The 15,674-nt window shown below is 45.5% G+C and overlaps 1 protein-coding gene across 1 annotated transcript in view; it reads right to left on the bottom strand.

Annotated features, from left to right (window-relative positions):
• WWTR1 (WW domain containing transcription regulator 1) overlaps nucleotides 1–1,274 on the bottom strand; it is a 119,978-nt gene extending 118,704 nt beyond the window's left edge. The window contains exon 1 of the mRNA XM_050966064.1: nucleotides 600–1,274. Within this exon, the coding sequence (XP_050822021.1) occupies nucleotides 600–1,015 (416 nt within the window). The 5' untranslated portion in view covers nucleotides 1,016–1,274. The remainder of the gene's footprint in view (nucleotides 1–599) is intronic.
• Nucleotides 1,275–15,674: the final 14,400 nt, after the last annotated feature.

Genomic DNA, 15,674 nt, shown 5'->3' on the forward strand with positions numbered 1-15,674 from the left:
CCAGCCAGTTAACCCTCCCCCCTTCATCATCAAGCCCTGGCAACCACCTTATAGCCCCCATAACTACTCCCACAACCAGCTTCAACCTAGAGGAACACGGCAATGACTAACTTCATTTTCAACTGTCAGTAACCCCAGGGCCCCTTTATCCCCATCCCCTGCCCCAGTACAAGAGTCTCCTTTGCCCTCATCATCAATGTTCTATATAAGGAACCTGGCAAAAGCTCTCATTTGCCCCACGCACCTGGCCGAAGTCCCTTTTACATCCATCTGTCCGTCAGTCCCCCCCTCCGCCCCTCCCCAACCAGCTCCTTGTCCCTTTCACACATCCCCTGACACAGCCAGTCCCTTTTACACCCCTCCACTCACACTGCCGGCCCAAGCCCCTTTAACACCCCCCCCACACACACACAGCCGGAGCAAAGCCCCTTTAACGCCCACCCACAACCGTCTTGCGGCCCCTTTAACCTCCCCCCCCCCCCAACACACAGCGGGCTCCAGGTCTTTCAGCCCTGCCCTTACACCTGCCCCCAGCCCCCTTGCCCGCCTGGGTCTCCGGGGCATGCGGGGACGAGGCGGGCCCCCTGGGCCCCACTTACTTGAGAAAGTATCTCTGGCCCGTGTGGGTGAGGGCCATCTCCCAGCCGGGCGGCAGCGGCAGCTCGTCGGTCACGTCGTAGGACTGCTGGCGGAGGTGAGCGTGCTGCTGAGCCGGGCTGGGGGTGGCCCCGGCCCCGGCGCCTAGCAGGGAGGCGGGCGAGGAGTGCGAGCGGACGTGCTGGGCACCAGCGGCGCTCAGCCGGGGCGGGTGGCTGCCCGAGTCAGTGCTGGACTGGCGGGAGTGCGAGCCCGAATCGGGCTCCTTGAAGAAGGACTCGGGCAGGATCTTCTTCCTCCAGGAGCTGGGTTTGGGGTTCATGACCGTATTGAAGAGCGCCTCGAGCTCCGTGTCCAGGTCCTGGGTGACATGGATCACTTGCTGCCCCGGAGGCGGAGGGACGGGAGCAGGGTTCATCTTCTGCACTGCAGCACTAGCTCAATGCAACAAACTTCCCAATGGGACGCAAGGAATCAGCACCGGATCAGGGACCCAGGGCAGATCTCCCCTAAAAACGCGTCTGTATCCCGTCAAGGGGCGGGCAGTCAGCAGTGAATGGGGGGGGGGGTGATCCCAAGCAGCACCCCCACAAACGAGGGGATGGGCAATCAGCGAATGAGGGGTGCAGGTAGTGCCTCCCAAATTCCTGTATCCTACAAGGGCCTGGGTGATCAGCAGCAGATAAAGACACTTCAAACCAGCCCCCCACAAAACGTCACTGCACCCCTCCCTGGAGTGCCCGGCGTCGGACACTCAGCAACAGACCAAACAAGGGGTCCGAGCCAGTCCCCTCAAACACGAATCGTATCTCGCACGATCGAGTGCATCCCAGTCAGTCCCCACGCAAAGTTATGCAACTTTCTCTGAAACTTTGGCTACTTGCTGCAATTCCCTGGGAGAAGGAGAAGGAGGAGGAGGGGGCTCCTTTAAAGGGCGAAGGAAGAGTTCTCGCGGCTGTCACCGGGCGAGAGCTGGTTGCTGTCCGAATTCCAACGGGGAGCAAGGCACGCGGGGGAGGGGGGCTCTGGGACGTTCCGAATCCGAACGTGGGGATCCAGGGAACGTTCTATCGTGTCCGGATCCGGGCCGGAGTCGCTCGCTCGCTCTCCGCCTCCTCCTCCCCCAGCTGCACAGAGGCGGGCAGGATCAGGACTTTGCTTCTTCTGCGCTGGCACCGCGTTGCAAAGGCGAATTTGAAGGCCGGGGGTGACTCTGTCCTCACATCCTCACAATCCAGGCTGCCTAAGCCTGACGCACAAAGCGCTTTGCGCTGCGCCGCGGCTGCTCCCAACTGTCCCAAACAAACTTTGCGAAAAATTCTCAACCCTGAGAATAAGGCGGGGCAAAAAGTTGGGGAGCGGCATTATTCATGAGCAGGGTGCCCAGGGCAGCCCGAGCCCCGCCCCCTTCTCCTCCCTCCCGAGCTCCGGCTTCCCGAAAGTCGTGTCGTGGAGTCTCAGCTATGCGAGAAAAGGCTCTAGGGGGTGAGGTCTGCGGGGCTCTCGTCACTCAGAGTCCCCGGCGGCGGGGCTGGTTCAGGTTGCAGCACTGGAAGGCACGAGTGGCCTTATTAGGCGGAGCAAAGGTGCCGCCTGGTCGGTTGTAAAGAGAGATCGGCCCGCCGATCGCCCAAGGGAGCCGCAGAAGGGCACAGGCTCCCCCGGTTCGCTGTACCAGCCCCGATTGCAGCGTCGGGCCAACGTTTCAGTAACAAAGCCAAGCGGTGCCGTTTTCCCATTGTTACCATATTTGGTATCTTGAAGAGGAAACTCGATCTCCCACCCCCGCTTCCCAGCTCTGAGACACACCCGGGCGGCTGGAGCGAGCTTTGACCTGTGGGAGGACCCCTGCCCTGCGGGGCGGGGGGAAGAACCCTCGTCCCCTGTGGGGAAAAGAGCCCTGCCCTGCGGGATCCCCTGGGAAGGACTGTTCCCCATGGGATCCCCACAACTTGGGGGAGGATGGAGAGTGCCAAGTCCTGCTAGGGGAAGAAGAGCCCTGGCTTACTCAGGGTCCCCCAACTCTTTAGAGGAAATTTATTAATTCCCCCTAAAGGAGTGAGGTGGCACCAGCTCTCCATCTTCCTGGTAAGGCTTCTCACAAGAGACCCCAACTCTCCCCTCTTCCCTTTAACTGTTGTAGTCTCCTGGGGCAGATACTAGCAAGAGAACCTCCCTGGCCCCTTGGAGATGGAGTCCATCTGCACTGCAAACACAAGTGTCTTTGGGGACCTTGCAGAGTTAATTAATCCAACAGAGTTAATTCCTTATTGTAATGAGGGGACCATGGGTATATCTTCAAACAACGCTGAAGGCTCCAGCTCCAGCTGGAACATGATCTGAGGTCACAGTTAAGGTTTCATCCATTCTTCAAGATGGGGGTTAAATCATTCTTTAACAGAGATAAAGAAAACTGTTAACTGGTTGCCTTGACAGTTGTAATTTAGTTGACCTGTTTTTTTTAAATTGCCCAATCTGAACCCATGCTTTATTTATGTGGGGAGGAAGGGGGAAAACTAGGATGTAACCAGAGCCCCCAATATGGATGTCATATTATGAACAGGGGGGCTGAACCGTTTTACCTAGCACGGTTTGGTATAAAGGTGGCAAGTTAAGGTTTGTGTCTCTGCATTTCTTTCATGCAACAGATATTTTATATTAAAATGGATTCTGAAACATCCTTTCCATTGACATTCTATATTTCATTCAAGGTTGCAATTCAAAGAAATTCCTCTAATGCTAGGAAAGATTTTTAAAAACTGATATCTAAATTGTTTCCTCAAACAGCATTTTGGTTCTAATGGAGACAGATTACTACTTGAAAACAATTCTCAAGACTGTTCAAAAACTGTAATTCAACTCTCAGAGCAAAAATTTCTTAGATGAAGCCATTTTTAATGGCAGTTTCCTAGCATAATGAATTTAGAGCTGAAATGCGATGATGACCGGTGCCAATATAGGAACTAGACTGATAGAAATGGATGGCAGTGACATGCTGAGATCCATAATGACACAAATTATCTGTTTCTAGCTATTTCTTCTGCATTTTGTCCCATAGCTACACAGAATCTATTTTAAACAGTTTATAAAGAGGTTGGCTTTATGACGACAGGTTAGGTCTGAACTTTCTCTAAAATTTTATCATAGACTCACCTCAGTCTGATACATGCATAAGTAGTAACATTTCAGCTATAGCTCTGATATTCTTCTGCATCTGTCCTTACCTCTATTCATCAGTCATATATATCCTACAGTAAGAAATAGGTTTGTCAGAATACATTTTGCTCCATTTAATTTACATCCAGTAGCCTAGTTGCCTTCAGAACTTTTTCCTCAGACTTCCTATTAAACTAAAAGGTCATTCATATAAAGTTCCACTGCCTCCAGGCCTTGCAGAATTTCACTCCTTTTCCCAGTTAAGATTCATGAGGTACTTTTGATGCTCTAGCTTGTCTTTGTAGCTTTTAAGCATACTCTGATAAGGTGTGCATTACTGAGCTATTTGCACATTTCACAGGTACTGAGACATTCAGCCTTTGGCTTTGTGCCTCACAATACACCCAGGGTGTGCCCCAAATGTTCTACTATTGCCCACCCTGATGTGGTTTATTTAGCATTATAACAGCCATGTAAAAACACTCTTTAGCAGACATAGCTAAGCTAGCAAAGGGCAACCTCCTCCCTTCCCCACCACCACATGAATGCAACTACATTGACAGAAGAGTGCCTCTTGTGGCATAGGTGAGGTTGTTCAGGATGGTGGTGGTCTTTATGCTGCCAGAAAAACTCCTTTGGTTGGCATTTGTGGTGTAGGGAAGGCCTAAATTTGACTGACATAGTTATTGTAGTACATGGGTACACAAGGCCTTGGGTATACCAGGCCCTCAAAGCATTTGCTGGTATAGTAATGTCACTTAGGGTATGATTTTCTTATTGCACCATTTCTATACCAGCAAAAGTCCTACTGTAGACACAGACATACCAGCTTAAAACTGCTTGTAGTGGTATAGCTTATTTTGCATGGAAAGTGGCACAAGCGATATCAGCAAAAGCACATTTTTGCTAGTCTCAGCTATGCCTACATTAGCTATACTCTTGTACCTATAATGGCAAACCTTTTCTAGTATAGACCTGGTCGTGTTTCAAAAACCAGTAGATGCAAAATACAATTTGCAGATGTGCCTGAGGAAGGCTTCTCAAGTTTGGATTTCCTTCCTTAAGGATGTTATATGACCTTCCCAAGATCAGCTGGTGAATGAAGAGTAGAGCCCAGATATCCTGACACACAGGCTTGTTTTGTATATGTATTGTACACCCACTAGGGTTGCTGGGAATATGATGCCATAAACGATGGCACATTTCCTAAAACATCCAGAATGCACATTTTTGTTTACAACTGAACAATCCAAACATATGTTGTCAACCAACAGTAGGGTGACTAGATGTCCCAATTTTATAGGGACAGTCCTGATTTTGTGATCTTTTTCTTATATAGGCTCCTATTACCCCCCATCCCCATCCCGATTTTTCACACTTGCTGTCTGGTCACCCTAACCAACAGAATACAGCAATATTTTCTTCACTTCCTGTCCTAAACTGTTGGGTAATGTTGTGCACCATTAAGCAGAGGCTATGGTGCACCTCAGAAATAACTGCAGCTATCGAGTGTGTAAAATTGGTAAAGTGCTTTGTAACTGCTGGGGTAAAAAGCTACAATATAAATATTAAAGGATTGTTTCTAATACACTATCCAGCAAATCATATTTTGATTTATACCTGACTTGATGCTGTGATTTTCAATAAATTATACAAAGGACCATAAAGAAAACCTCAACTATTTTGCTTTTTTCCCCCCTGTAAATGAGAACTAGACAATTTTTAAATCCAAGCATATAAATTGCTAATCACTCACCCAAAACAGTAATTAAAACAATTCATCCCTCTTTTAAAAATACATGTATTACTTTCTCCTGAATCATCCTTTGGATTAGGGCTTGATCCTACTAACCCTTACTCAGGCAATTAAGGGTTTCCAGATTTGGGCCCTAGGATATGAGGTTTATAACTGATTTATACTCCACAGCATCTTTCTTCCCAAAGAACTTTACAAATTGTATACATCCAACACATCTAAAATGCAGTTATCATTGGGGGTGCATGGTGATAAACTCATCAATACGTGGGACATCACAACAGTTGTGCAAAGATGACATTTTTGCAAAAGACACTAAGGTAAATGTCTATGAAAAGAATACCATGGAATCTTTAATGTTCATACAGGACAGGCAGGACCTAAATTTTTAAGTTATCTTCAGAGAACCCTGTCTATATAACTCTGCATTAACATTTTATGGATGAAGGCCTGAGTCAGCCTTGTTGGGATTTGAACCTGTGATTCACACAGTCTAGGGAAGTCAGACTGCAAGCTGAGACCCCCTGCACCAGGAGTGGCCAACCTGAGCCTGAGAAGGAGCCAGAATTTACTAATGTACATTGTCAAAGAGCCATAGAGATACATCAGCAGCCCCCCATCATCTCCCACCTCCCTTGCCCCCAGTGCCTCCCACTTTGCAGCACGGCCAATCAGCACCTCCCCGTCCCTCCTACCTGCTGCGATCAGCTGTTTCACAGCATGCAGGCAGGGCCATCCCTAGTGGGGTGTGGGGCCCAGGACACCCTCCCACCTCTGCCCATTCGTGCTGTGGAGCCACAGGTTGGCCACCCCTGCCCTACCATCCCCTGAAGCAAGGAGAGAATTGGATCAAGTGATTCAGCTATATGGTTTCTGGAAAGGAATGGCAAACTTGCAACATTTCAGCTTTCTGCACACCCTAAAACCCAGACATTTAAAAAAAAAAAAACCAGATACATTATGATGTCAGGATGAGTAAAATAAGGGTGGCTTAGAAAAGCCTTTAGCCTTTCACTTCAGGACATAAGCAAACCACTAATTCCTGAAGTTAGGAAGCAACCTTCCCTATGGGCAGTTTATTCCATAACTGTCCACTGTGGATTTTTTCCAAGTTTCTCTGACACAGCTAGTACTGACCACCATCAGAGATGTTGACCAGATAGAGGATGGAAATTCCCAGGTTTCTACATCACGTTGAGCCAATGAAGATGACAGAATATGCAGAAAAGGCAAAACTGTCAAAATGAGAGTGAAACGCTAAGGATAAGATTATATGAATGATAGCAGTGCAAGCAATTCAACAAGTGAATCAAACAACTGAATCAAAATATATTTTATTTGTTAGAATAAAAAAACGTTTGGGGACTAGTTTTAGTGATGCCTGTACTTTGAGCTTGCATAATTAGAAGCTATCCTGATTGCCATTTTTATATAATCCATATATGCAAAGTTTTCCATACTAAAGCTATCATTGTTTGCAATAGGTTCAGGGAATAACATTAGCCTTGTGCAGATGTTTCCTGACTTTTGCATCCATGATGTATTAGCCATCTGATCTGTCATTAACAAGGTAAATACCTTTTTGCACATTAGTTTATAAATATACAAACATAAATTCCACAGATTCTATTTAATGAAAATTGTTATGCTATTGCCAGTGAAAGTGTATTAAGCTTTACAAACAGCAAGGTAGGCAAACTAGTGTTTTGGGGGGGGGGGAAATCTTATACCATGTGAAGTGTGGCAGAAATGTATTCCATATGTTCTGAAGCATGCTTTGTCATGGTGGTTTGTATCTCAGCCTGCATGCTATTTTCACTTAGGTAAAATTGGGTGTATATAGTTGTTGTTTCTCTTGAAACAGGAGCTTCTTGCACTTTGATAAATGGATTGAAAGGTTGATTGGATTGGTATCATTTACTGTATAGTGTCTCTAATTCATACAGTCTGTAGTCAAATTGAAATTCTTTATTACACAAATCACGTAAATGGCATTTGTTTGCTCTTTGCAGTCTGCCCACTAAACCATCTCCAACAGAACTACTAGTAATATTTTAAGCTTCTGAGCAGATTTCAAACTACCAATTTAAAATAAAACCTGCCACAAAAATGTCCCCTCCTTACCATCCACACCAGGGGTCCCCAACACAGTGCCTGTGGGTGCCATGGCGCCCGACAGGGCGTCTAAGTGAGCCCACGTACTGGCCCGCGGAGGAGCATCCACTGAAATGCCGCTAACAAGCAGCGTCATCCAGAAGCGTCGCCACTGAAATACTGCCGAAAATTGGCAGCATTTTGGCAGCGACGCCTCTGGATGACGCAGCTTGTCGGCCGCATTTCGGCGGATACTCATCTGCCGCCACAGTCCTCCATGACCGCCAGACAAAAAAGGTTGGAAACCGGTGATCCACACTAATATGGATCAGGTAAAAACAGAGATTTAAAATTATAGTGGGACAAGTTTCACTTGCTATATTCAATCCTCAACCAAAAAAAGCTTTTATAGTCCAGTACCTTACAACCTGGACATAACCTGAAACGGGAGTGGAGTCTCCACAGAGCTGGGGCTGTGCTCCACACCAGACCCAATAGGATGAGATAGGAGATTTACTTCCTCTTACTTAGACAAACTAGAAAGGCATAATTTAACCTATAAACGTCATGCCAGATTATCTCTAATCTCATTTTTTCATTGCTACACAACACCTGTTGCAATCCATGGAACGTTACAAGATACAAGAGACTTGGGGCTTGTCTACACACAAATTGGAACTGAAACAAAATAAATTCTTACACCCTTAGGTATTTTGGTGCAAGTCTCTCTGTGAACAATTATTTCACATGACGAGTGCCTTATTTTGATTTATCTTTACCATTTTAAATAAAATCTGGCGGATCCAGGAATAAAATTCAAGTCTCCTGAGTACAGTGGATATGGTATGGGACCATACCAAATATAGCTGGGTTTGTAAAATGTGTAGTGAAATGAATAAGGACGGACATAAAACTACCTCACAAGGCTGTTGTATACAGTGTTTCTGTAGCCACGTCAGTCTCAGGATATTAGAGAGGCAAGGTAGGTGAGCTAATATTTTTTATAGGACTAACTTCTGTTGGTGAGAGAGAGAGAGAGAGAAGTTTTTGAGTCTATACAGAGCTCTTCTTCAGGTCTCGGAAACTTACTTGGAATGTCACAGCTAAATACAAGGTAGAACAGATTGTTTAGCTTAAGCAGCTAACACATATTTCAATGCCCACGCGGAGCAAATTGGAGCATCAGTACAAAAAAACAAACAACAAACAACATTTATGACTTGGAATACACATAGGGAGCAGATCTGCTGGGGAAAGAGAGACCACTTTAAAATAATTTGTCAGAGTAGCACCACGCCTTAACATGAAATTCAAACACAACAGACTGATAAACATGTTAATCTTTAAAGCTATTATAGTCATACTTAACTTCCTTAGAGAATGTCCTCAGGCTTCATTAATTACTCTTTGCAAATTGCTGCAAGGTCTTTAGATGAAAGGCCACATTATCATAATTATTCTATTATATAATTGTAAAGGTTGGGTCCGTGTTCCTGCTATAGGCTTCCATTTTCAATAGTTATATTTAAAATTCAGCAATATACAATTCCTATTTGAAATTTGTCACACAAAGCCATACCCTGTTTTAAAAACAATAGTCATTCCAGGTTCAGTAGCTTTTTGTGTTCAAATAATGCAAAACTAACTTCATTTCATTACACACAGTACACAAATATATCATAGCAACAGCTCCAAAAAACAACATATTACACCTTCCAAAATATTTTTTTAGACTTGAAAACTGGATTAGAGTTAGGGACATTCTCTCAATGTTTTTAATAGTTTGAGACGTGAAGAAGGCCATGTGCTCTCCAACACTAGGAGGGTTGATTATGGAAAGCAACAGCAAAGCCAGAAGGAAGGAAGGAAATTTTACTTATTTCCTTTAAAAGAACTCTCATTCTGTGCGCTTCAGAAATGGGTGAGATTTGAAATGAGCACTGTAGAAATTCCAGATCCAAACTTGGATTTCAACTTTACCACAGCTGAGGGGTATTGAGATTGTGGGCACATCGACACTGGCAAAGTTACAGCGCCACTCAGAGAGCGCCAAAGGAAAACTGGTGCTGTGTTTTCACTCTGACAGCTGCCTGTGCAATAGCGTGTTCACACTTGCAGCGCTATTTGGAGTGGTGCACTCTGGGAAGCTATCCCACAGAGCATCTCTTTCTCATTTGTTACTAAGACTTGTGGGAAGGCGGGGAGTGGTCGTGGGACATCCTGGGTCCTGTCCCAATGCCCCATGAAGCATTGCTTCGCACCCCAGCAATCCCTGTGCTTCCATCTGCATTTGGTACCATCTTTAAATGGTTTGTGTACTGCATGCCCTGCCCGGCCTCTTTCAGGCTGCAGGAATGGATCCCGAGCTGTTGACCAGTATGCTGCTTGCACTGACCAACACATCACGAGTGGCAGTAGAATTATTCCTTAAACTACAAATTCAAGAGGAGTGTGACGTTGATCTCGCCACGCGTAGTAGCTATGACACAAGATTGCTTGTGCATTCACAGAGGTGCTGACCACAGTGGAATGCCGCTTTGGGCTCGGAAAACAAGCACTGAATGGTGGGACCACATTGTGATGCATGTCTGGGATGATGAGCAGTGGCTGCAGAACTTTTGCATGAGGACAACCACATTCATGGGACTGTGATGAGCTTGCCCCAGCCCTGTGGCGCAAGGACACGAGAATGAGAGCTGCCCTGTCATTGGAGAAGCGTGTGGAGATAGCCGTCTGGAGTAGCCAGCTTCCACAATGCAACCGATGGGTCGCTAACCAGTTGGAGTCATGCTGATAGATATGTGCAGGGCCACTAATTGCATCCCGCTCCAAAAGACCGTGACTCTGGGCAACGTGCGTGACCTTGTGGATGGCTTTGCACAAATGGAGGGGCAATCGATGGCACACATATTCCAATTCTAGCACCAGACCACCTACCCACTAAGTACATAAATCGCAAGGGGTATTTCTCAATGGTTTTCCAGGCACTTGTGGATCACCAAAGGCATTTCACAGATATTAACGCAGGAGGTGATCAGTGCACATGATGCAAGAAGGGGCCCTTAACATAATTGTGTGTTGCTTTGCAGTGCTCTTTTTGCTTTCACTTAATAGAATAAAGATTGCTTTCAAACAAACAATTCTTTTACTGAAAGACCAGGGCCGCCCAGAGGATTCAGGGGGCCTGGGGCAAAGCAATTTCAGGGGCCTCTTCCATAAAATAAAGTTGCAATACTATAGAATACTATATTCTCATGGGGGTCCCCACAGGGCCTGGGGAAAATTGCCCCACTTGCCCCCTCACCCTCTGGGCGGCCCTGTGAAAGACAACAACCAGAGGAGAGAGAAACGAAAAAAAAAAATCATTGTGGCGGGGTGATGGGGGAAGGGAAGATATCAAGAGGAGGAGGGGTCCTGCGACAGCTACAGATTTGTGTATGTCCAGGATCATACCCAACCTTTTCCTTTGGAGTACAATGCAGTGGGTGCTGGACTTCAGCACAGCCAAACTGCAGAGGGATGGGTGTTGTTTGCCCTGGGAGTCAACACTGTGGGACTGTGAGGAGGGAGGAATGGAATGCTGCAGGTAGAGAGTGGAGCCAGGAGGCTGATAACAGTGTGTTGGTGGTCCTTCGCAGTGGAGGTGAGGTCGCCATCGAGTATCATGTCCAGGTCTTTGTAGAACTGGAAGCTCCTGGGTACAGCACTGGAGCGGCGGTTTGCCTCCCGCGCCTTGTGGTAGGTGTTCCCCAGCTTCTTCACTTTAACTTGCATTGCAATGTGTCCCGATCATGACCCCTTTCTATCATGCATCTAGAAATCTGTCCATAGGTATCATAATTCCAACGGCTGGAGCACAGCTGTGACTGGACAGCCTCCTCTCCCCAAAAGCCCATGCGGTCCAGCAGATCAGCATTGTTCTAAGCTGGGGATCACCTGGTGCGTGGAGCAGGCATGGCCACCTGGAAAGATGCACTGAGACCACTGCACGCATCACCAAGCAAACAGGAAGCGGACTTTCAAATTTGCAAAGGAATGTATGGGGTGCAGCTGATGGTTGGTCACCTGTGAGCAGGGCAGTAGAGTTCAAACTGATGTCCAGAGAGGTGAGAACAGGCATTGTGGGACACCTCCCAGAGGCCAGTTGCAGCGCTGTAATCACCACGGTTTCTACACTGGCATCGCAGCGCTGTAGCCCTGGCACAAAAAGCTCTATGCCTCTCGTTGGAGTGGTTTTTTAAGAGCACAGCATCTGTGCACTAAGTGGCTTGGCAGTGTGTACACCTCGGGAATTCCAGCGCTCAAAGCTGCTTTACTGCGCACAAACTTGCCAGTGTAGACAGAGCCTGGGTTGCTATTTCAGGCCATTGGGTTACATCTGCACTAGAGAACTGAACCATTGGTAATTCAATCAATGGAATTATAGTTGTGTAAGTGGCCTTGCTGCAGTGCATTCAAAGTAGCCAATATGTTTCAGATGCAGTTTTACTCTGCCTCCACATGGGTATTCTATTCCATTGCTCACATGCTGAATCTTCCACTTTGAACTACAGAGGCAAAGAAAGGGAGGAATTTGCACAGCTCGGGAAAGGGGACACTTGTACCCTCGTGTGAGGCTGAATCCACCCATTTAAGACCAGGGCCAGCTCCAGGTTTTTTGCCACCCCTTGAAAAGAAAAAGAAAAAAGAGCCAGAATGCCACCCCAAGCACATGCTTAGGAGGCTGGTGCCTAGAGCCCGTCCTGTTTAAGAGTCAGATTGTGTTAATTAGAACCCAGAAAACTGTCCCTGCAACCCCATGTCTGCCTGCAAAACCAGCCCAAATGGTACAAATAATAAAAAAAAAAGAGACATACTTTGCAAGGGGTCTTTGTCTCCCAGTTTCTCATTTTGAACCTGCTCAGCTGCCATCTCCAAAGCTTGGGATTCTCTAAACTCGGCCTCGGTTCCAAGCATAGTCTTGGGCATCTCCCAGTCCAGCTCCTCCTCCTGGGTCCTTGCTGAAGACATGAAGCTGGTGGTGTCTTTCTTCTCCTCCACATCTGGGTCCCTCACCATCATAGTATACAGAGTGCCTCCATACGATCAAGCAAGAACTTGGTTCAGTGCATCTGACTGGGCGGGTTTGCCTCCATGCCAGCTGCTACTTTGGATCTTGTTACACTGCAACTTCAGCCCTTTGATATTTTCATAGCACTGTGTGCTACCCTGAGCGACACTCTGCTTGGTAAGACATTTAGACACCCAGTCACAAAGTTCCGCTCCAACTGGATCACCTTGCCATCAGTACCGGCACATCCACCTCTTGCCAGCTGGCAACACGCATAGAAAGTGTTTTTCTAAGACATTAGACATCCTGATAAAGAAGTGGCCCTCAGGACATCATCATTTCTGGAGAAGTTGAGGCTGGCAAAATAGCATACAAACAAACAGTGTATGCAGCACTTGGTATAAAGGTTTCTGGAAAATGTAACCTGGGATAGTAGAGTACAGACCATCCACACAGTTGACTTGTACAGTGCAACGGTGCCAGGAGGACTATTTTCACCATAGAGACTATTACTCCAGCACTAGCCATCTGCACCAGCACTGAACCGGTGGAGATTGTTTACAGAGGCCCGCCATGCAGCAAATTAGCTTTGCTGAAAACAAGTGAATATTGCAGAATATACATTTGCCTGTGCACCACTGAGAGAAACTGCATAAGCGCCTGAGACATACAGGAATGCCTGTGGGATATGCACTGATTATCATTCCCAAATTTTCTATATTCCCATGGTCCAGCTGGAACTCTCTATTCTATCCAGAATATGGTGGCGGAGGGACAACAAAAATACCCCCCTACCTTACCATGATGCCCCACGGACATGGTTACAGAGATTACAAACAGCTGCACATGGTACCAACTGGTCCACAGTAGCTGAGAACAGCTGCAATAAAATAGGTTTTCTTTAAGAGAGACTCCCATTCACTTCAGTGGGTTTTAGAATGGGGCCCAACTGAGGAGAGATCTGTGGAGCAAAATATGAATTGGCTACTCAAGCTATTCTTGCACTTACTCTAAAAATATGGAAGACCAGCACTGACGCTGAAAAAAACCAATGGAGATACCAAGTAACTCAGCTTGATTGTAATTCGCTACTTTACACAATCCCCATGTGTGATGTGCAACACACGCACACACAAAAAGGACACACAGATGACAGACTAAGAAAAGCTTGAATACTCTCTCTCTTCTGACAATCAAAGGCTAAGCTATATATAGTCTCTCATTTCACATCCGTTTTCTTAACTAGCAAATAGTGCTTCACAAGCATCCCAAGGAATCTATAGTAAATGAAGTCTTCTCATGGATCAGATGCATAACAAATATGACACTGGCATCCAAGGAAAGGGAAATACCATTTATTTCCTCCACACACAACACCCAGGAGCTCTTCACTAATATTCTCAAGCAGTAGTTCAAATGAATGTGTAATAGGCAGTGGTGCCCACCCCTCACTAATGCAAAGCCAATTCTATCAACTTCCACTTTAGCACAGAACTTTGTGTTCTGAACTTAATCCATTCAGAGACCATCCCATTACTGCAAAAGATGTATCCTCTGCACCTAATCAAATGTGCTTTTTCTGCATCAAATGATAGCAACAGCAGAGCCCCAGTAGATGAGGCTAGTGGATCAAATTTAGTCAATAATCATCGGAGGAACATATGTGCTTAACAAAACCCTTTCTGATCTTTGTAGATGAGATACAGCAACCCTCCTACAACCTGCTAGCTGATCTTAAGTTATGAAACTGAATAACAAGACTCCACACCAAGGGTCTGCCATTTTTTAAAATAGGAAATAATGCTGATATAAGCTTCCATTGCAGATGGGAGAGGAAATTTAGTCGTCATTGCATGAGTGAACAATTGTGTGAGGGAACCATGAATTTTGTCTATTCTCCCCTACATTCCCTCCACTCTCCCCCAAAAAATCAAAGAATAAAATAAACTAACTAAGCTTGAATCTTCTAAATTAAGCCTCTTTTTAAATAGCAAGCACTGCTACAGTTTAATACACTTCTGCTGTCTTTGGCTTTAAATGCTACTTTCCACAAGGAGCAAAAACACAAAACACTAAGAAAATCGCAATAGATTTAACAATTAAAAAGTGTATTTTAAACCATAAATCCTGAACAGCAGCAAAGGAGCATTATTATAACATTAACATGGAAGGAGGGGAGACAGCAAAAATTGAAGCCAAATCATATGTGCAAAACTCCCCTTCACTATCTGTTCTCTGTCCACTACAGTTCCCATGGTGTATAATGCACTCCCACTAGTAACAACAAAGTGATACTAACATCCTATTCACTGAAGCTACAAAATGTTATACTACAGCATGAATGAAATGTTAGAAGTCTCATTTTTTTGTCATCCATGTTAGATGCTAAAAGCCACTTACATTTCTTAATTAAAATAACATTCCCATGCAATAATTAAGTCAATGTTTCCATTATAAACCCATCTTTCCATAGGCTGGAAAACTTGCTACAGCTGACCTGTCAGAGAGAAAAATCCAAGCCATAGAATTGTTTTAATCAACAAATCTGAAAGAGAGAGGATAAAGCAGCAGTTGTACTTTTTTGCTTTTTCCTAATAGCTTTCTTTAAAGCTTAAAAACTATCATTGCTTAACCCATAATACTGCTTTTGCTACTGTTCAGATCACCTGTATTTACAGTAGAACCTCAGAGTTACAAACATAGCAGGAATGGAGTTTGTTAGTAACTCTGAAATGTTTGTAACTCTGAACCAAACATTATGGTTCTTTCAAAAGTTTACAACTGAACATTGATTTAATACAGATCTGAAACTTTATTATGCAGAGGAAAAATGCCACTTTCCCTTTTTTGTTGTTAGTTTACGTTTAACACCGTACTGTATTTGCTTTTTTTTTTTTTTTTTTTTGGGGGGGGGGCTGGAGGGGTCTCTGCTGCTGCCCAATTGCATACTTCCAGTTCCATATGAGGAGATTCTCTGTATGAACTTACACAGAGCCATTGGGGTTTGCATGTACAAACTAT

This window comes from Gopherus flavomarginatus, chromosome 8 (assembly GCF_025201925.1).
Source record: "Gopherus flavomarginatus isolate rGopFla2 chromosome 8, rGopFla2.mat.asm, whole genome shotgun sequence".
In the NCBI taxonomy this organism is placed as follows: Eukaryota; Metazoa; Chordata; order Testudines; family Testudinidae; genus Gopherus; species Gopherus flavomarginatus.